Source organism: Cladophialophora yegresii, assembly GCF_000585515.1.
Source record: "Cladophialophora yegresii CBS 114405 chromosome Unknown aczIN-supercont1.5, whole genome shotgun sequence".
NCBI lineage: Eukaryota > Fungi > Ascomycota > Eurotiomycetes > Chaetothyriales > Herpotrichiellaceae > Cladophialophora > Cladophialophora yegresii.
In genome coordinates, this window is record NW_006913049.1 from 3,435,025 (window position 1) to 3,454,717 (window position 19,693).

The following is a 19,693-nucleotide window of genomic DNA, read 5'->3' on the forward strand; positions in this document are numbered from 1 at the left end:
GCTTCATTCCTACGGACTCGCATCTTATCCTGCAGTATTTATCCTGCAATAGCCGTCAGTTTCTGCAAGCTCTCGTGATGGCGTCTTGCGGCTCAAACTGACCTCAGCTGAGATTGGGTCGCTGTATTCACAAACGCATAGCGACTTATACTTTTGCGGTGTTGATCCTCAATGGACCGACCGACTCCAACAGATAGGAGCAACCCTGGTGGCTCGCTACCAGCACCTATGGAGTCCACTACGGGTCAGCCATCTGCTCCAGACCAACGACGTGCTCACCAAGACCCTGCGAAAGGTTCGGTCGAAGACACGTCAAATGGCTCCACAGCATCAGGGAATTCACCTCAGCTCCTACCACAATTTTATTCTGCCGTGACTTCATCGAGCGAGATCCAAGACACAGGGACACCTTCATTCAGCAAAGACGCCACGGCCGTCACCTCTTCAAGCAATACTTCGCGGCAGGCCAACAACAATTCCCATGCCCGCCCATTGTCCTCGAGCTCGTTCTCGACAGGCACCTCGGATGATTCTCCGATAGAAAGAAGCGAGTCCAGATTCGAGCCTCTAAAGTCAACACCGTCGGCTAGAGAACAGCGCCCAGGTCTTCATCAGCGGAAGAGCATACAGACCGAGGATGACCTGTTCACCGCCTTGTCACGCCGGCGGACCAGTGCTTCAGGCAAATCCCAGGGCGAGCTCCAAGAAGAGAATGATGAAATAGAGCGACTCATGTCTCGCATGTTTGGCAAAGCCCGACAAGAACATAGCGAAGAAGAGAAGACCCGTCACAGTGGTGTCATCTTTCGTGATCTGACAGTCAAGGGTGTCGGGCTCGGTGCCAGTCTACAACCAACAGTTGGCGACATATTCCTTGGCCTCCCTCGGGCGCTGAGGACCCTTTTCACCAAAGGTGCCAAAGCTGCGGGCGGCAAGCCACCAGTCCGCGAACTTCTCAGCCATTTCAATGGCTGCGTCAGACCGGGCGAGATGCTGTTGGTTCTTGGTAGACCTGGATCTGGTTGTTCGACATTCCTCAAGACATTCTGTAATCAGCGTGAAGGTTACGAAGCAGTTGAAGGAGAAGTTACTTACGGTGGTACTGATGCCAAGACCATGAGGAAGGACTTCCGGGGAGAAGTCATCTACAATCCAGAAGACGATCTGCACTATCCTACTCTGACGGTCAAGCGTACGTTGATGTTTGCTCTTCAGACCCGGACACCAGGTAAAGAATCGAGATTGGAAGGTGAGTCTCGGGCAGACTACATGAAAGAATTCTTGAGGGTTGTGACCAAGTTGTTTTGGATCGAGCACACCCTCGGCACCAAAGTTGGTGATCAATTCGTGCGAGGAGTATCTGGCGGAGAAAAGAAGCGTGTGAGCATAGCAGAAGGTAGGCTATACGTCTAAGAGGGTCATAAGTTGCTGACACCGCTGCAGCCATGATTACGAGGGCCTCGGTTCAGGGTTGGGACAATTCAAGTCGGGGCCTCGACGCCAGTACTGCTTTGGAATATGTTCAGTCTATTCGAGCTCTCACGAATATGGCAAGCACATCGACAGCAGTTTCTCTTTACCAAGCCGGGGAATCTCTATACGAATTGGTCGACAAAGTATTGCTGATTCACGAAGGGAAATGTTTGTACTTTGGACCAGCAGATCGTGCGAAGCAATACTTCATGGACCTTGGTTTCGAGTGCAAGCCGCGGTGGACGACTGCCGACTTCCTCACTTCAGTGACTGATGTTCACGAAAGAGCTGTCAGGAAAGGATGGGAAAACCGGATTCCTCGAAACGCAAACGAATTTGCGTCTTTATACCGGAATTCCGATGCCTACCAACGCAATCTAGAAGACATCCGAGATTTCGAGGCTCACCTGGAGGAACAACGAACTGTCCGTCACGAAAACAGGTCCAAGAAAAACAAGAAGAAGAATTATGCGATCCCCTTCCACAAGCAGGTGCTCGCATGCACCCATCGACAATTCCTTGTCATGCTGGGCGATCGCGCATCGCTGGTGGGCAAATGGGGTGGCATTGTTTTCCAGGTATGAGCTTGCATTCCCTACTACATCCGACGTGCGACTGACATATCCACAGGGACTCATCGTCGGCAGCTTGTTCTTTCAGATGCCAAAGACGACTGCTGGTGCCTTTCCAAGAGGTGGCGCTATCTTTCTTGTCCTCCTCTTCAATGCCCTTTTGGCCCTGGCAGAAATGACAGCCGCGTTCACATCAAAACCGATCTTGCTGAAGCACAAGTCATTCTCCTTCTACCGCCCCGCAGCCTATGCTCTCGCGCAAACGGTGGTCGATGTTCCGCTGGTCGCCATTCAAGTCCTGCTATTCAATATCATCATATACTGGATGGGTGGTCTTGCTGCCTCCGCTTCTCAATTCTTTATATCCTGCCTTATCATTTGGATCGTCACGATGGTCACCTACGCCTTTTTCCGCGCCATTTCCGCTCTGTGCAAAACCCTCGACGACGCGACACGGTTTACTGGTGTCTCGATTCAGATTTTGGTAGTATATACTGGCTATCTTATCCCACCTGAACAAATGCGCGTCTGGTTCAGCTGGCTTCGAAGGATCAACTGGATACAGTATGGCTTCGAGTGTCTCATGTCGAACGAGTTCACCGGCCTCATTATGGACTGCGTACCGCCGAGCCTCGTGCCACAAGGCCCAAATGCCTCACCTCAGTATCAGTCGTGCACATTGGCTGGTAGCCAGCCTGGGCGGACCTCTGTTGATGGTGCCCGTTATATTCAACAAGCCTTTGGGTACAGCCGCTCGCATCTGTGGCGCAATTTTGGCATTCTTTGGGCCTTCTTCGCGTTTTTCCTCGCAGTCACCGCCTTCGGGATGGAAATCATGAAGCCAAACGCTGGAGGTGGCGCAATTACCGTCTTCAAACGTGGTCAAGTGCCAAAGAGGATGGAAGAATCGATTGAGACTGGCGGAAGAGAGAAAAAGACAGAAGGTGACGAAGAATCTCGCAGCTCTACACAAGAAACTACGGTGGAAAAGATGATGAGTCCGGAGGATGAAAACAAGGAGTCGCCAAACACAAAGCAGGATGGCGGCCCAGTTGATCAAGTGGCGAAGAACGAGACTGTTTACACCTTTCGGAATATCAATTACGTGATTCCATACGAGAAGGGCGAAAGGCAGCTTCTGCAGAACGTGCAAGGCTATGTCCGTCCTGGGAAACTCACTGCGTTGATGGGCGCGAGTGGTGCAGGGAAGACAACTCTCCTCAATGCATTGGCCCAGCGCCTCAATTTTGGCACGGTGACGGGCGAGTTTCTTGTGGACGGGCGACAGTTGCCCAGGTCATTTCAGCGAGCTACCGGATTTGCCGAGCAGATGGATATTCATGAGCCCACCTCAACGGTCAGGGAAGCTTTGCAGTTCTCGGCACTGCTGCGTCAGCCTAAAGAGGTGTCAGTTGAGGAGAAATACAGCTACTGCGAGACTATCATCGACCTGCTGGAAATGCGGGACATTGCGGGCGCCACCATCGGACAGATTGGCGAGGGACTGAATCAAGAACAGAGGAAGCGGTTAACCATCGGTGTCGAGCTGGCCAGTAAGCCGGAGCTGCTCATGTTCCTAGATGAGCCGACTTCTGGCCTCGATTCTGGGGCAGCCTTCAACATTGTTCGCTTTCTTCGGAAATTGGCCGATGCTGGCCAGGCTATTCTCTGCACTATTCACCAGCCATCGGCCGTCTTGTTCGAGCATTTTGATGAGCTCATCTTACTCAAAGCAGGTGGTCGAGTCGTCTATCATGGCCCGCTTGGCCATGATTCGCATGACCTCATACACTACTTCGAAGAGAACGGTGGACCCAAGTGTCCAGCGGATGCAAACCCAGCAGAGTACATGCTGGAGGCGATAGGTGCTGGCGATCCCAACTATAAAGGCAAAGATTGGGGCGATGTTTGGGAGCAGAGCAGGAACCATGAAGAACGATCCAACGAGATCATCGAAATGATTGAACGCCGAAAGCATGTCGAGCATAGCAAGAACGTGACAGACGACCGAGAGTACGCCATGCCACTTACGACACAGACTCTGGCCGTGGTGAAGAGATCATTTGTGGCGTATTGGGTGAGTCTCAGCTTTCCTGCTCTTCGACTTTGGTGTGTGTTTTGAAGCTGACATCGTGCAGCGCACCCCTAACTATATCGTTGGCAAGTTCATGCTCCACATCATGACCGGACTTTTCATCTGCTTCACCTTCTACCACCTTGGGTTCGCCTCGATCGATATGCAATCCCGCCTATTTGCAGTTTTCCTGGTGCTCACCATCTCTCCGCCCCTCATTCAACAGTTACAGCCGGTCTTCCTCAAGTCTCGGAACATCTTCGAGTCGCGAGAGAACAACGCCAAGATCTACAGTTGGTTTGCGTGGACCACCGGCTCCGTCTTAGTCGAGATCCCGTACTCCTTGCTCGCTGGAGGTATCTTCTACTGTTGCTGGTGGTGGGGCATCGCCGGGTACCGGTCGTCGACCTCTGGCTTCACGTCTGGCTTCCTGTTGCTGAACATCCTGCTCTTCGAGCTGTATTATGTCAGCTTCGGACAGGCTATCGCCTCCCTCTCGCCCAACGAACTCCTCGCCAGTTTATTGGTGCCGCTGTTCTTCCTTTTCGTTGTCAGCTTCTGCGGAGTGGTCGTCCCTCCCGCACAGTTGCCGTATTTCTGGCGGAGTTGGATGTATTGGCTTACGCCGTTCCACTACCTCCTCGAAGCAATGCTTGCAGCCATAATCCATAACAAACCCGTTCGATGCAATCAAGGGGAATTTGCCCGGTTCCGCGCACCCCCAGGCCAGACCTGTCAATCGTACACGCAACAGTACATTAGCCAAGCCGGAGGCTATGTCCAGGTGGGATCTGGGGGACTGTGCGAATTCTGCCAATACGCGACGGGCGACCAGTTCGGACGTGGGTTTTCCGTCTTCTACTCCCATATCTGGCGGGACTTCGGCATCTTCATTGCTTTCATCATGTTCAACTATGCTGTTGTCTACATATGTACTTTCTTGAGGTTCAAGGCGAAGAATCCATTCAAGGCTGTCATGATGAAGAGGAAGCAGAAGGGTTGAAGCCGGGCCGAAGTTCTGGTGGGCAAGCTTAGCAGACGAGTACAAACTGCTACCGGAGAGTTTCATGCAAAAGTACAGTTATCACCAACTGTTCGGGTGACAAACATTCGTACGGAGGCATTAGAACAAGAGCGCTGTGTTGTTGGAATAGGCTGAGGCACTTTGGAATTGATACAATCACTTCTCCTACAATACCTGCTTCGATCCTTGTCCAACTAAGTTTCGGCATCCTATCTCGTAGTTGTCTATTTGCGATTGGATCTGGCCTTGGACTCACTTGGAAGCGGAGTACAGCACAGAATGCGCGTGCGACAAACGAATCAGTCAATGCAAGGAAGAGGGCCAGAGATCTCAGGCAGAGGATTCGCTGGACCATTTCGAGCCGGCGGCTTCGGCGTCGGCTTCAACTCGCTTTCCGCCCTTTGGGTCTCTAGATTGCTTGGTTCCTCGCGGCGCCATACTTCTGGATATTCAGCCCTTGACGTGGCTCATTGCTACAGGCTGTCTTGACCAAAGTCTTGACCAGTTCCGGTCGGACGGTGCGTGGAATGCTTCCTTGTCATCTAGTCGTTGTCGCCACATAGGTTGTCGTCCGAGCTCCGACTCAGCTCGGTTCCTGACAAGACTCACCCTCGCGGTAGTCATGCAATGCCCTGCGCGACCAGAGCCGACTTGATTATTGGCCTCGAGCAGGATGCATTGGCCCAACGACGAAGGCCGATGCGGGCCTATCGGTTTCTTGGTGAGCATAGCTACAACAAAGGGTGTTTCTCTACTCTAGGGAGGACCTGCGCTCGAACCTACAGTGATCTACCAACGCTCCCAAGTTTCTGCTTCTGCCGAGTTGCACGATAAAGAGGAAGCCATGGTCCGGTCGGATGTCTCGCAGTTGAGGCTATCGGACATTGACTTTCTGAACCCTACAAAGGGCATCCAATGCTATATCTACAATTGTGTCTCTGGATGCTCGATCGAGCTCTCTGTCCCTGGAAAACTGCCACTTATCAAATCGGAACTGAAGCAGTTCACAGTCGACCACCTCGAGCTCGAGCGCAAGGACACGACTCCGCCCCATTTCAATGGGATCTTCCGTTGTCGGGTTCTACTAGACGGCCGTGAAGTCTTCAACAAATGGCTCGAGATCAATGCCATCACCGGGACGCTGAGGCAGGGAACGATGAAGACCCTGGTCGACCAGACGTCGCTGATAAGCAACGAAATCTGCGTGACGCATTGTTTCTACGATGCGCCTCACAAGGGCAACATTGCTGGCCTCCCATTCTGGGATCAGTTCTATGTCACGGTCAGTCCCAACAACTCGGCATGGATGTCCACGCTTGCACCATTGGGATCCGTAGCTGCATCAAAGCCCTTTCGGCGTCTTGTCTTGCCTGCCGCACACGACGTCGGCATGAACAGTTTGCTCACTTCAGATATAATACTTCAGAGAGTCGGGGGAGCGTTCGCAAAGGTGGGTGGCACTCGTTCATCCTGTACGCGCAAGCACGCGGCTGATTTCACCCTGCAGGTGGTCGACTCGATCGCGCCCGCGTCCAAGGACCTGCAAATAGCAGACATTCTCAAAGGACCTTTGATACCCAACGTGATTCAGAGCTCTTCGATCACGCAAAAGGACGAGCTATCGTCGATGCTAATCATCGGCGCGCGCTATTTCGAATTCAGACCAGCTTACCTCCACCAAGCGTTTCGTGGACTGCCACAGCTTCAGGATATGAAGGACAAATTGTTCTTCATGCATGGGCCAATTCCAGGGATGGGGTATGACGACTTCCTTGACGACTGCATCGCCTTCCTCGTGCGCAACCCAGGGGAGATCGTGGTGGTCCACGTCCGCTGGGATGGCGTCCCTGCCGAGTGCGCCCGTCCTACGCCCGACGACCTCAACCGCCACCTGAGTGAAGCTCGGAAGGCAGCTCAGGGCGCTCTTGAAATCGGCCACCTCCAAGAAATGACCTCACACACAATCGACGATCTACGAAAAGAGCGGAAGCGACTGCTTGTGATGCAGAACGTGGACAACTATAACATCTACTCCGACCAGGCTAATGCCACACTGAATGGAGACTCCATTATCGCGCAGTTCAATAATATCGCCACTTTCAAACAGGAAGGCAAGGCGTTTACAACCATCCAGTGTCAAGCCACCGCTACGAATCTCGGGCTGGAGATCTGGTTCTCGGCCATCGCCGCGACGGCGTCGAATTCGTGGTTGCTTGCTACAAAAGCCATATGTGACAGTAAGACGATGCCTTGGGTTAGGGACAAGGCGCTCGGAAAGCTCCCGGGAGATCAACTGCTGGTTCTGATGGATGACTTTGTCGACGGCGGCATGTGTGATGTGGCGATGGATTTGAGCATGCAGCGGTTGAAGAAGCCTTGAACATGGTCTGGATATGGAAAGACAGAATACAGTACTAATCGTGGGGCTGAGTGGTCGCAGGTCATGCCGACTCAACTCAGTAATACTTTCGAATCGTGTTGAATTGTCTATAGCAGTTACAGATTGGATACGTGTTGGAGTGAACAGACCTATGCTGCGTGGTCAAGCTTTAGCCCCACACATTCATTTCGACAATAAATACAGCGCAAGATGAGTGCCCATCATCAGTGGTGTCGTTTTCAATAGATTTACCATCCATCAATTTCAGGCCCATACCTCTGCAGTACGTTCACTTAAGTCTTCTTCGGGGGCGGCGATCCGCTCGCGCTCACAATACTCGTAGGAACGACGCTTATCCCAGCCACAGTCAAGGTGCCTGCGAAGGTGCGACTTGCACTCTTCCCAACAGTCACGATCTTCGTGCTGGTAATGGGGGGAGGCGTTGGCACTGGTGGAGCTCGTGGTGGTGTCGCCGCGACTGTCACGAAGTTGGTATGTGTGCTGACGCCGGGTTTTGTGGCTGAAGACGCCGGCGGATGAGATGCTGAGGCGGACTGGCCTGGCCCCGGCCTGCCGCATCACGAGTCACCCAGTGCTAAGTGCTGGACTGCGCCGGTCATACTGGCGTCGCATATGACAAATGTGGTGGCTGAGAGACAGATAAATTGGCCTGCTGAGGTACATTGTCCGGGAGAGGTGTATATAATCAAAGGTTGAGGATCGGGATGAGGATGGAGCATGGCGGCGGCAAGCGCCAAAAGGGAGAGACTTATCAAGGAGATCATCCCGATCTTCATTGCGTGGCGTGTATGTTTGAAGGAGTCGTGCGGTGAAGTAGGGTACTGCGTGATGCAAGGATGTGGATGCTGGTGGTGTGACTGATAGTCGAGCCTTGTGGTGCTGCCGCGGGCGCTGGTGGAGGAGATTAGCATTATTTACCCATGGCCAAGGGCAAGTCAATGATCTTTCTTTACTAGTGTGCCTGTGAATGAAAGCCTGTTTGTTCTTGAGTGTGGTGTCATTGTCTCTGCTTTGTCGAGCTCAAACATGACCATTGTTGAGGCGCAATATGGGAAGACAATGCGGCTTTGTTGATAACTGTTGTGCCAGGTAGCTCGAGAAACCGGACTCAGCAAGCACGTTGATGCCCTTGGCCAAGACCGAGAGAAGCGAGAAGCACAACAATGGCGCCTGCAGAAACCAGTTGGACGAACAAAAGGGCAATTTAAGAGAACAGGCCAGGACGGCTGCCGCTGTAGTATGACGAAGCAGAGGGTGATGCCTACCGACCTACCTGTACACATATTTGGTCGTCGATAGACTCCACCCAACCACATGCCTACAATGCACCTACAGTAATGAGCCGCGGACCCCGCGGAATGGCAGGATGTCCTCGTCTCCTGCCAAGCGGCGGCTGCAGACTGACATCCTTTTGAACTGAAACGGCGAGAGTGCTCCCTTGGTAACAGGGACCATCCGTTGAGAAATCGACTCGCCATCACACTTCTCATACTACCACATGGGACCCCTGAAGTTGCTTGGCTGGCGGGGCCTCTGCAGAAGCCTGCGACTCCCTCGATTCCGTTACTGATGCCGGCTCTACCACCTCGGCATTGGCACGACCGAAGTCGTGTTCTTTCTGTACTCCTTTGTCTTTGACAGCTTCAGCATATTTCTCACGCCGCGCCAGAGCCTTCGTCTTTTCTCTGGCGATCTGGTCCACCAGCGGGTTCTTGAGTGCTTCTGCTGCAGCAAACAAGCCAGCCTCGACTCTACTTGACCCTCGGCCACTTCCCAAGTACTGATTCTCCCAGGCAAAACCATTGAAATACACCCCAACGAAGTATTCTTCCCGGCCTTGACCGTAGTGGACCACGGGAGCCTTTTCGTCGACGTAGTTGATTTTGGTACCCTTCATCAGGATCTTCTTGGCAAGCTCTTCCTTGGTCTTCTTTGGCTTAGGAGTAGTGCTGGTAGCGACGGCTTGGACTTTTGGTTCCCACAGCTCATGGAGCCACCTTTTGGCTGTATCTGCGCCGTCTGGGCTGGATAGGACCACAGCTGCGACATAAGCTTCGAAGACGTCGCCTTTGATCTTTAGCCAGACGTGGCCTGGGCTGTTTTGGAATTGCTTGTAGTTTTTGAGCTGCTTGTCGAGGCCGTAAAGGCTGGCGTACTGACCGATGGTCTCATTTCTGACCAGTGTCTCCCGGAGTTGAGACATTTTTCCAACTTCGAAATCGGGGAAGCGATTGAATATCAACTGTGTGGCGTAGAGTTCGAGGTAGGCGTCACCAAGGAATTCAAGTCTGTCATAGCTGGCCTGTGGGTCCTGAGGCGCCTGGCTGGGGTGAGTGAAGACAATGTTCCAGTATTCTTCACTGATACTGGGGAGATGCGGAAGTCCATCGCTCACAGGTCCTTCGCTCCTATGATGTTTTCGCGAGTAAGGGTCGTCTCTGTGGACCTTTTTGGCGGACTGAGGATGAAAATCTCCGTGCTTCCGTTTTTTATCAGATCCGGCCATATTGGTGAGGGCGAACACGGTAAGGCAGCGGTCTTGACAAGGATCATGAAGCGGTGCTGTCTTGTCTTAGATAAAAAGGGCCCGCCGATGTATACGAAATTGCCTTTCAGTCAGGCGTCGACAAGAGAAAACTTCGAATCCCCCGAAAAGCAGCCGATCGCAGACTGACGCGACTGAGCACTTGGTCGCTTCCATCTCTGGAACTTCCTTTGACTTGCACTTTCCCATCAATCCAAACTCAACCCCATTCCCCTTGGGACAAGCATTGCAATGGCTTCTCCGTCAAGAGGCCGGCTATTACAGCTCACGAAGGTGAGGCAGCCCTCGTCAGACTACTTTCCTATCCCGGATGCGCCATTCGATTTCATGGATCGCGGACCGATGAACCTCTTCGCCTATTCTTCTGCAGCGTGCTGATTGTTTTCTCATCATATAGCTCCAATGCTCTATCTTCTCGACGACGTTCAATCCCATGCAGCAACGGCTAGGCAACAAGGTTCTGCGCCAGCGATTAAGAGGCCCTGCGCTGGCCGCCTATTATCCCAGACGATCAGCAACCGTTGAGGACGTTCTGAAAGAGTTTAAGAGATTCGACCTTGAAGGCTTCAATGAAGAGGAGGATGACAGGTTAGAAAACGTGGCATTCGCCAAGTTGAGAGGAAAGGGCGCGCCCAAGAAAAAGAGAACGGCAGCCGGTACGCTCTATCTAGTGTCGAGGCGGACCAGAATACTGACCATGTCTACAGAAAGTCGGGCGAACAAGAAACGGAAGTGATGAAGACTCGGGGCGGCTTCGAATCGCGGCACAGCACCCTCAGATATCCATGAGTAGCTTGGTTGATACATTAGTCCAACATTTCGATTTTCATTGCCGGCTCAGACACAGGCGTTCGGCCTGGCGAGTCGCTTTCAAAGGGCTTGGTCGCATGCGCCGAAGCTTACTGAAATCTGGGTCACTTCAAGCTTGCACAATGCTACGATTCTCTCCAGGCACAGTCTTACTACAACACTCCCTTCCACCGACGACCGAATCAGCATTGGTCGGGAGTCGAAAACCAGGTTATTCAGTCTCGCACGCACGCTTGAACAATTGCAGACGGCCTCGGGGGTATTGCAGACTGCCTGTGTACCCATTCTGGCTGCGACGGGCGATGCCCGGCATCTCGAAAACGAGCCGGCTGGTACAGTTTCCTTCCATTCGCTCTCGAAGACGCGATCTCCGCATCACTCTCGTTCATGCTGCAACATTTTCCCCGCAAGCTTCTTCCGAACTGGCCTCGCCCTCACATGAACCTTTACCCCTCTGTGGATTTCCGAGTCCGCAAGCATACATCATGGCCGTGTTTACTGCTGGAATAGGGTAATCGCTGCGGGGAAGGAAGGCGTCCCAGCACCTTATATTTCCCTTCGGACTTTGTCCACGAAAAAGCAATCTACTCTAGCTTTGCTGCATGCTTGTGATCCATCCGTAGTGTGCCGATCCATCCTCATTTCGTTACGTCTCCTCGAAATTGGCCGTGATCAAATTGGATACTCACCATGTCAGGCCTCCACGAAGTACAGACGGGCACTGGCAGGTTGGCCAACAAGGTGGCCATAGTGACAGGTAGGATTCCGGTCTTTTGAGTTCGATTGGGAACAGAATGTCCAATGCTTCAATCGGACCCAGGAACCCCAGGGCACATGCGTGTGATTTCGTAGCACATAGCCACGGCTCAACTGCTGCTACTAGACAAGTACCCCTCGTTACGGATAGCTTTTCGCTGACAGTGCCTTCACAGGAGCCGCCTCAGGCTTCGGCCTTGCCACGGTCCGCAAATTCATCGAAGAAGGAGCCAAGGTCGTTGCGGCGGACCTGAACGAGCAGGGTCTACAAAAAGCCTACACTGACTCCGCAGACACTCACGTCGCGCTGGTCACGGCGAATGTCACATCTAGCGACGACTGGCAGAAGATGGTCGACCTGGCAGTCACAAAGTTTGGGGGCCTGGATATACTGGTCAACAACGCCGGGACAAGCTACAAAAACAAGCCCACGTTGGAAGTCACAGAGGACGAGTACGACCGGGTCTTCGCGGTCAATGTCAAGAGTATCTTCTTAAGCGTGGCAGCTGCCATTCCGGCGTTGAAGAACCGGGGTGGTGGTGCCATCATCAACGTTGCAAGTATCGGTGCCATGAGGCCAAGGCCCGGCCTGGTGTGGTATAATGCGAGTAAAGGCGCTGTTGCGAATGTTCGGTCCCTCCAGCTTAACTGCCCCGCTGTCCAAGCACAAGCGTACTGACAGCTGGTCAACAGGCAACCAAAGGCCTTGCCGCCGAATTCGGCAAAGACCAAATCCGCATCAACGCACTTTGCCCCCTTCTCTCCGGTACCGGTCTCTTCGAGAGCTTCGTCGGTGTGCCCTACACCGAAGAAAACATGAAGAAGTTCCTGTTCAATGTGCCGCTTGGGAGACTGACGGATCCAAAGGATGTGGCTAATGTGGCGGCTTTCCTGGCGAGTGACGAGGGAAAGTTTGTTACCGGAGTGAATTTGGAGGTTGACGGCGGACGAGCAGTCGGCTCGTAGAGATGCATATAGGTTAGAAGGTGAATATATTCCGGGGAGAAAAAGAGACAACGTCGTCTAGATGGCACGCTGGGACCGGGCGGTATCAGGCTGTCCGATATCCAGAAGTCGAATATCAAACAGCACTTCTGACACGTGCTCCAGTGTCCACACTTTCTCAGGTCTGTTCGCGTCGACAAAGGGAGAGAAAATGGCTCGTGTTCGATTGGCTCCTTTCATTCACAGTGCGTAAAGTGAAGTGTGCTGCTCAAATCAGTGCTCGCTTGCTATGCCCAACCAGTCCCAGTGCAGTCGTGCGTACGTGACGATGCCAACAATGGTGAAATTTCTGTTTCTTTTCGATCCAAGCCCTTGGCCCTTTTCACCTGAACCTGTCGTTCCTATGCTTCTGACCGGGACTCGCCATGGCAGCAGAATAGTTGAGCGGAATGTTTGATGCCTCATTTTGGCCTCATGTGAAGTCTTGCGTCCAGCCAGCTGTGGACTCACGGCTTGATTGGGTTCAACTGCTTGCAGCCCTCACTGCACTCCGATTTGGACGCACCTGCCGTCCCAAGGGCCAAGGCGAGAAGAGAACTGGGTGCCACGGATCGCTCAATCAGCCAGTCGCATCTCGAATCTTATCCTTTGTGTTGGCGAGATTTCATTGTAAGAAGAAGGGCAAATCACCCAGTCCAAGGAGCCTATACTAGAACGCAGCTCTTCCGATTCCATCCTCGCTCTCCATCAATTGCTGTAGATGCTGCTCAGCAAGCTCACTCCGCAGGGCCTCCCTCTCCCTCTCTCTTTCCCTAACTTCCCATTCATTTAGGACTTCTCTCTTCAGCTTTTGTTTCTCGGAAATCTCAGCCCGCATGCGCTCGCTCTCTGCTTCGAGCATCTTGATCCGTTTTTCCTGGTCAGGAGGGAGACCCGAGGGGAGTAACTTGCCGCCGGGGACGATCTTCTCGTTCGTGGCCAGATGCTGTTGAATGGTGTTGAAGCGCTGTGTGCGAGGATAAGTCGTGCTCGAGCTGTTGTTGGTGCGATATGGGAACGACGGCTCACCGCCGCCCACAGGGCTGCCACCACGTCCGAAGCCGCCACCACGGTAGGTGTTCCCTCCGTAGTCCCCTCGACCACTGGATCCGCCGAAGTCGCCACGCCCATAGCCTCCACCTCTTGGTCCATGAGGCGCTGGGCCTCGATAGGGCAAGCCACCTCGACCACGTGGACCTGGGAAATCTCGAGGCGGTGGACCGTCGAATCTACCAACTGAGCCGCGAGGTCCCGAAGGAGCTCTCAGCGTGGACGCGCCGCCACCCCTGTTATGAGCGGACATTGACATTGATGCTGCGGGACCAGTTGGCGGTGATTGAATCGGCTGGCTGAAATTTCGTGACGGGCCTGACGGCGGTGGTCTATCGTAACTGCCATTCCGGAAACCGCTGGGACCCGATGGGGGCCGCCGTGGCTCGTTGGTGCCATTCATGTTGACATCCTCGCGTGGCATGCTCACATCTCGGTCCCGTAGAAGGTCCGCAGGTGCGGGTGGTAGGGGAGATCGGTCACGATAGCTGCCAGTGGCTGATTCAGCCCTATCATATTGGCTCCGGTTGACTAGTGGTGCAGGTGATCTTGTTACGGAACCTGCCAAGCTCGCTCTGTCCGGGTGCATGGGAGGAGATGATCGTCGGGAGGTATCGTGCGATGCTGCACCGGAGTCTCTTGGTGAAGGAGACCTTCTCACCCAGGTGTCATTTTGCGGTCTCCTTCGCGGCGGAGTTCTAGAGCTTGGTCTGTAGCTTTCCCCTGCTCTTGCCGATTCTCCCAAAGGCGATCTGTCACGTGGGTCCCGGCTCCGGTTAGGAGAGAATCGTCGTTCGCGCTTCGGCGAGCGTCGGCTAGGCTCAGGTGAGAAGTCTCGAAATCTCTTAGAATCAGGCGGACTGCGAGCCCTATTGCCAGGAGGGGATCTAGACCACCTTCTAGGTGAGGACCTTCTTGGAGAGTAGCGACGTGGTGGTGATCTTCTGGTGGCGAACAAGTCCTCTCTTCTACTTGGGGGGGTCCGTGATCGTCGACGAAAGGCTGGGGAGCGGCTTCGCGGGCGTGCTGCTCGTGAGCTTGTGAGTGGAACATAGGAGTCGATGTCATCTCTTCTTTCGTCTCTTCGATCATCCCGTCGTCCATCTCTTCTGTCCGCCGTCCATGAGTCTGCACCGAAACGGTCTCGTTCGCGAGGTGTAGGTCTGTACGAATTCTCGCCTCCGGGTCTGTAGCTTTCACCGGACCCGATAGCGAAGACGTCGGGATCACGAGTATGTCTGTCTCGAGGCGCAGGCGATCGTCGAGAACTGCTGTATGTCAGTTCTTTGAAACGAATCCAATCCTTATAGCGGAGGGCATTACCCCCGATAGCGATCCATGAAGGCGCGTCAGTGTGGAGACGATCAGGGCATTAATTCAGTGCCATGCATGAAGCCTCTTCTGATCTCATAAATACGAACCCGTTCACCATTGTGGAAGCGCAATGAAGACACTGTATTCTTCACATATTCTGTTGACAAAGGTTCGAGGTGCTGTGATTTTTTGGGGTCAGGTCCTAAAGCCTCGTCGCAGGCGAGGCTGCAGGCTTGGCAGAACACGCCTATTTGCATAGGACTCGGACATTTCTTCCATCTACGCTACCATCAGTGCCTGGACGGTATTATTGCTTTCTGGCAATGTCAGTGCCGAGAAACATCAGGCTACTGCCAGCAATTAGGATCTGGTTTATACCTCCCTTCCAAGTTATTCGTCTACTTTACGTCTCCCGGCCGCCAGGGTACGTTGCGACTTCAAACAGCAGTCAACAGGCGCAAGTCGACCTGAAACTAGAACATACAAGACCAAGCACCACGAGGGGTAGGCTGTTCAAATGATCGAGTCTAGCTTACCTGATAAGCCTGTAGCCTAGGGCAAGATGGCTCTGAACTGGTTGGTCGCGTATGCTGGATTTCCGACCGCTCGTAGTTGCCCTCTTCACTCCTCCCGATTGGCAGCTCAACGGCTTGAGAAACAACAATCTGTTTCCTGCAGGCCGCTTCAATATAAAGCTGCGTACACAGACTTTGATGCATGATATTCCTACATTAGTGGTGCAATACTGCCATCTCCATACCTACCAATTCAGAGGACGTAGTACTCAACACGTCCCATTAGAATGAAGACATGCGAGTTTCGTGCCGAGGGGACACCGTGCGGGAGGAAGTTACGCTTGATGCTGAAAGTACTGTATTTGTTGCATGTTGTATGAACAATTTTGACTGTGTGCGCGCTCCATCCATATCCAAGCACTGTACAGACAAACCAGCTATCTCTCCAGCAGGTGGACGATCAAGTGATCAACGCCGTCAACAACCAGCAACGTCCCCACCCATGGTATGTCTATATGCGTACTCCGTATTTGTCCCACGATTCCATCAACATCTCAATAGAACGTTGCTCTCTCGTGCATCATCGTATGTCTGTGCAAGAAAGTCCGTGTCCAACGAAAAGGCCCTTAACCACCCATCAGCCGGAAACTCTCCACACCCATTGTCGGTGTCTCAATAAGGCTATCCCGTGGAACACCTTCCTGCTTGCGCCTGCTGTAAAAACTGCGACATTCGTGCAACACCTGGGCCCATTCAGTCAGGGATCGCCCGCTGTACCGTGCTGTGCCCATCTCATGATCCTTAGGCTTGAGCGGCTTCACTTCTTTCGCTCTACCTTTCCCGCGGGAAATGCTACTACCACTCACACCGCTCCCACCACTGTTGCTGGATTGGCTGAGACCACTAGCACTGCCTCCACTCACACCACTGTCTGAGCTCTGCCGCGATCTGAGTATGGCCTGGGCATTAGGAGGAAGTAGTGGCGCTACCACCGGACGATTTTTGTTTTCCAGGTGTGGTCGGGACGAGAAATATTCGAGAGAGAACTTAAACGAAAATGCCTGGTGCGGTGGTGTAGCCGGCCTCTTTGGCGCGGTAATCGCGCTGTTCGGATCAGGAGCATCGTTGGAGGCCAACACGGCTTTGTCCTCTGGACTTCCAGGTGGTGTTACCTCTCCTGGTCGATGGTTACCTGGCGTACCGAACACGTTGAGGCCACGGAATAGGCTCCATCGCTTCTTGTTGCTGTTGTTCGGCAAGTCGGCAGATGGGATAGTGTTCAGGATGGAAGAATGGTTCGGAAACGGCGAATGTTGGGTGACGATTGAGGTTGGAAGATACTTTTCGAAATGTGTCTTGGAGGCCGTCATAATCGGTTGACTGTCAGTCCGGACAATAACGAGGACACGGCTGGGTGCAGGTGAGCAAGGCGCCGACGATGGTGGTACGAGACCTCGCATTTCGGCTTCCGCACTCAAATACTGGTAATTTGCCCAGCATTTGTTCAACCGAGCAGCCAATGACTGCAAGATCTCTCTGTAGACGTGTAAGTAACCACTCAGAAGATCAAGTGCCTCCAACTTACATATCCAAGTCCGAAACCTCACCGTCGTATCGCGCAACTTTCCAGCACAGCAGACGGTAGAAGTAATGTCGCACCATGGGCGACCAGTGACAAAACTGCTTCTCGAAGACGTCGGCATCCAACAGCCACTCTAGAACCAGCCGACGCTTCTGTCCCTCATTATGTATTAAGATAGACCAATTAGTATACAAGAATGTGATCACTCGTATCTGGGTAAGAGTGGTCTGACTTCGCAGCATCTGCTTGCAGACTTCAAGCCAAAACGGCCAGTCAAGCACTGGGGTTTCAATGTAGGTCTGGTGGTGTCGGAACATGATGGGAAGAACTTCCTCCATAAAATCACAAATCACAAAACATGCGTCGTTGTTGTACAAGGAAACTTTGACGGTCGCCGCCTTGGTAACACTGTCAAAGGAAACTGAGAAGAGCCTTCTGAAATTGGCGCGATCCGGGTCCAGGTCGCCCATGATGTCTCGCAACATCATGATCAGTCGATTCTCAGCAATCGAACGAGTTGCGTTAGCAATTGTCATGGGCAGAGGAGCTAAAGCGTCTGGGTTGTCCAAATTGGACCCGGTGCTGGTAGCGTAGCTCTCGCCTCCAGATTGGCCAGCTTGTCGATAGATGGTTGTCTCCAGAATGACCAGCATCTGAGCGCAGATTGGTACCATACCGGGGATACCCGTGCGATCTTTCAGCGAAATATCCTCGGCGAGGAATTCTGACACTAGGAGGTGGTACTGCTTCGTAAAGACGAAGAACAAATCACTGTTGTGGCCAGACCATCTCGCCACCCAGGGTTGATACCAATCGATCTTCTCTGATCCTGGTGGTAAGGGACCTCGCTGTTGAAGATGACGCATAAAGGTTGCTTGAGATCCGACACAGAGACTTCGAACGGGTGGGGGGAAATTTCTCCCTAGAGCACTGGAGATGAGGTCCAACTTTTCACCATTCTCAACGCCAAACTGTCTGAGCATTCGTCTGAGTACAGCGGTTGGGAGACACCACAACCTGATGAGCATGTCGGCCACTCCGGGACAGAAGAAGAAAGCGTAAGCACAAGCCTTTCCAGCAAATGTGACTAGGCTTTGAGGTGCAGTCCTCGTTGACAATACACCAGTGACAAACTCCATTTGTGAGAGGAGGTTTTGGACGAAAGTGTTACGCACATTCTGATAGACGGAATCGATCAAGAAATCTGCCTCCTCCGATTCAAGGGAATTGGTCGACTTCGACTTCGGAAGTGAAGGACGCTGTGGGCTTTCCCCTGGAGTTGAAGAGAAGCCAGGCATTCTCCATTCTGGTCGACTCATGATCCGATTTATGGCTTCGAGGAATGCGGGTCTGTCCGTACCCGATATCGACTGATTGTTTGCTCCATGCAGAATCTCCAGCAATGCTGTCCACCATTTATTCAAGATCACAATTCGTCGGTCCAAATCCTCGGCTCGAAGAGACTTGTTAGACGTATGATTTTCGTGCTTGACCAGGAAAGGAATCAGTGTCGCTCGCAGCACCTTGGCTTTCTGGAGGCTAGTCTTTGACTGGAAGCCACTGTACTCTCCATCAAGGTTACGAAATGCAGCCCACAGCGGATCTTTTCTTCTAGGGCCTTCAACATTGAGAGCCGCGAGTCGATCAGATGAAAGTGAGGAAGGCAGCGGAGGCACCTTGTTGAGCGAGAGTCCTGACTGTGATCGGTCGGTGGACACGAAACTCCGGAGAGAAGTCGCACTGGAATTTCTCGACATTCGCCTCAGGTTGACGTCACTCTTGTTCTTGGTGAGAAGGACTGAGAACGGTCTTTGAACTGGTGTGGGAGTGGTGGAACGTCGCTGCTCTGAGCGTATAGGGTGTGCTGGAGCCTCCAGCAGCAGGTCATTTTCCTCAGGGGATGCCCGCAAAGGGGGACTGGAGGCTGCAGGCTCAGGAACAGCGACAGAGTTTGCAGCGACGGCAAGCTTCCTCTTGCTGGGCGACCAACTCCGCTTTCTTTCTGCAGTTTCACGGTCTTTCCGGCTTGGAGAGGTCGACCTCGACGAGGGAGCCCATGATTTCCGGGCGAGGGTACGAAGTGTGCCCGCGACAGAGCGGCTCAAACTTCTTGTTTGCTCGTCCTTCTCACCTCCCGTGTTGTTCACCTCTTTTGGTTGTGGTTCGTCATCCTCGGCTGATAACGAAAAGCGGGCACTTGCCAGCATCTTCCTCTTCGCTTTCCTTGAGACCCGTCGGAAGAGCTCCATGTTTGCCGAGTGGACACTCTCGTTGACTTTGACCTTAGTCTCGGAGGGCAGGGAGATGACATGTTCGGAAAAGGTACGTTTGATCGTGGACGGGTCCGGGTGCGCGGAAGGTTGGTAGGTGAAGCTCGCGGACCGGACCAGACCTGTCGAAGCAGGGTCAAACGCGTCTGAAGAAGCGACCGTAGCAGATGGGTGAATGGATAACGGACTCAGAGCATGGACGGGCAAGGCGGGCATTTGCCCTTCCACCTGTGCAGTCAACGCCATGATGCTGATGTGGGGTTGGATGGAAGAGCATGAACTAGGAGAGACAACCGTCCCGGGTGTCGCTGCGATTACACCAA

The 19,693-nt window shown here is 53.1% G+C and overlaps 7 protein-coding genes across 7 annotated transcripts; 4 read left to right on the top strand and 3 right to left on the bottom strand.

Moving 5' to 3' along the window:
* Positions 1-228: 228 nt before the first annotated feature.
* On the top strand, positions 229-5,122 carry A1O7_07964 (uncharacterized protein; the record flags this gene model as incomplete). The annotated part of the gene is made up of 4 exons (XM_007761959.1): positions 229-1,396; positions 1,444-2,051; positions 2,104-4,122; positions 4,184-5,122. 4 exons carry the CDS (start codon positions 229-231, stop codon positions 5,120-5,122), a joined length of 4,734 nt encoding a protein of 1,577 aa, XP_007760149.1.
* Positions 5,123-5,987: 865 nt separating this feature from the next.
* Positions 5,988-7,523, top strand: A1O7_07965 (uncharacterized protein; the record flags this gene model as incomplete). The annotated part of the gene is made up of 2 exons (XM_007761960.1): positions 5,988-6,593; positions 6,651-7,523. The coding sequence occupies 2 exons, from the start codon at positions 5,988-5,990 to the stop codon at positions 7,521-7,523; spliced, it is 1,479 nt and encodes a 492-aa protein (XP_007760150.1).
* Positions 7,524-9,030: 1,507 nt separating this feature from the next.
* Positions 9,031-10,050, bottom strand: A1O7_07966 (uncharacterized protein; the record flags this gene model as incomplete). Its single annotated transcript, XM_007761961.1, has 1 exon — positions 9,031-10,050. The coding sequence occupies one exon, from the start codon at positions 10,048-10,050 to the stop codon at positions 9,031-9,033; it is 1,020 nt and encodes a 339-aa protein (XP_007760151.1).
* A 472-nt stretch (positions 10,051-10,522) lies between these two features.
* A1O7_07967 (uncharacterized protein) lies at positions 10,523-10,825 on the top strand (the record flags this gene model as incomplete). The annotated part of the gene is made up of 2 exons (XM_007761962.1): positions 10,523-10,745; positions 10,797-10,825. 2 exons carry the CDS (start codon positions 10,523-10,525, stop codon positions 10,823-10,825), a joined length of 252 nt encoding a protein of 83 aa, XP_007760152.1.
* A 764-nt stretch (positions 10,826-11,589) lies between these two features.
* On the top strand, positions 11,590-12,621 carry A1O7_07968 (uncharacterized protein; the record flags this gene model as incomplete). Its single annotated transcript, XM_007761963.1, has 3 exons — positions 11,590-11,656; positions 11,832-12,283; positions 12,349-12,621. 3 exons carry the CDS (start codon positions 11,590-11,592, stop codon positions 12,619-12,621), a joined length of 792 nt encoding a protein of 263 aa, XP_007760153.1.
* Positions 12,622-13,309: 688 nt separating this feature from the next.
* On the bottom strand, positions 13,310-14,793 carry A1O7_07969 (uncharacterized protein; the record flags this gene model as incomplete). Its single annotated transcript, XM_007761964.1, has 2 exons — positions 13,310-14,198; positions 14,351-14,793. 2 exons carry the CDS (start codon positions 14,791-14,793, stop codon positions 13,310-13,312), a joined length of 1,332 nt encoding a protein of 443 aa, XP_007760154.1.
* Positions 14,794-16,144: 1,351 nt separating this feature from the next.
* Positions 16,145-19,616, bottom strand: A1O7_07970 (uncharacterized protein; the record flags this gene model as incomplete). The annotated part of the gene is made up of 2 exons (XM_007761965.1): positions 16,145-17,054; positions 17,104-19,616. 2 exons carry the CDS (start codon positions 19,614-19,616, stop codon positions 16,145-16,147), a joined length of 3,423 nt encoding a protein of 1,140 aa, XP_007760155.1.
* Positions 19,617-19,693: the final 77 nt, after the last annotated feature.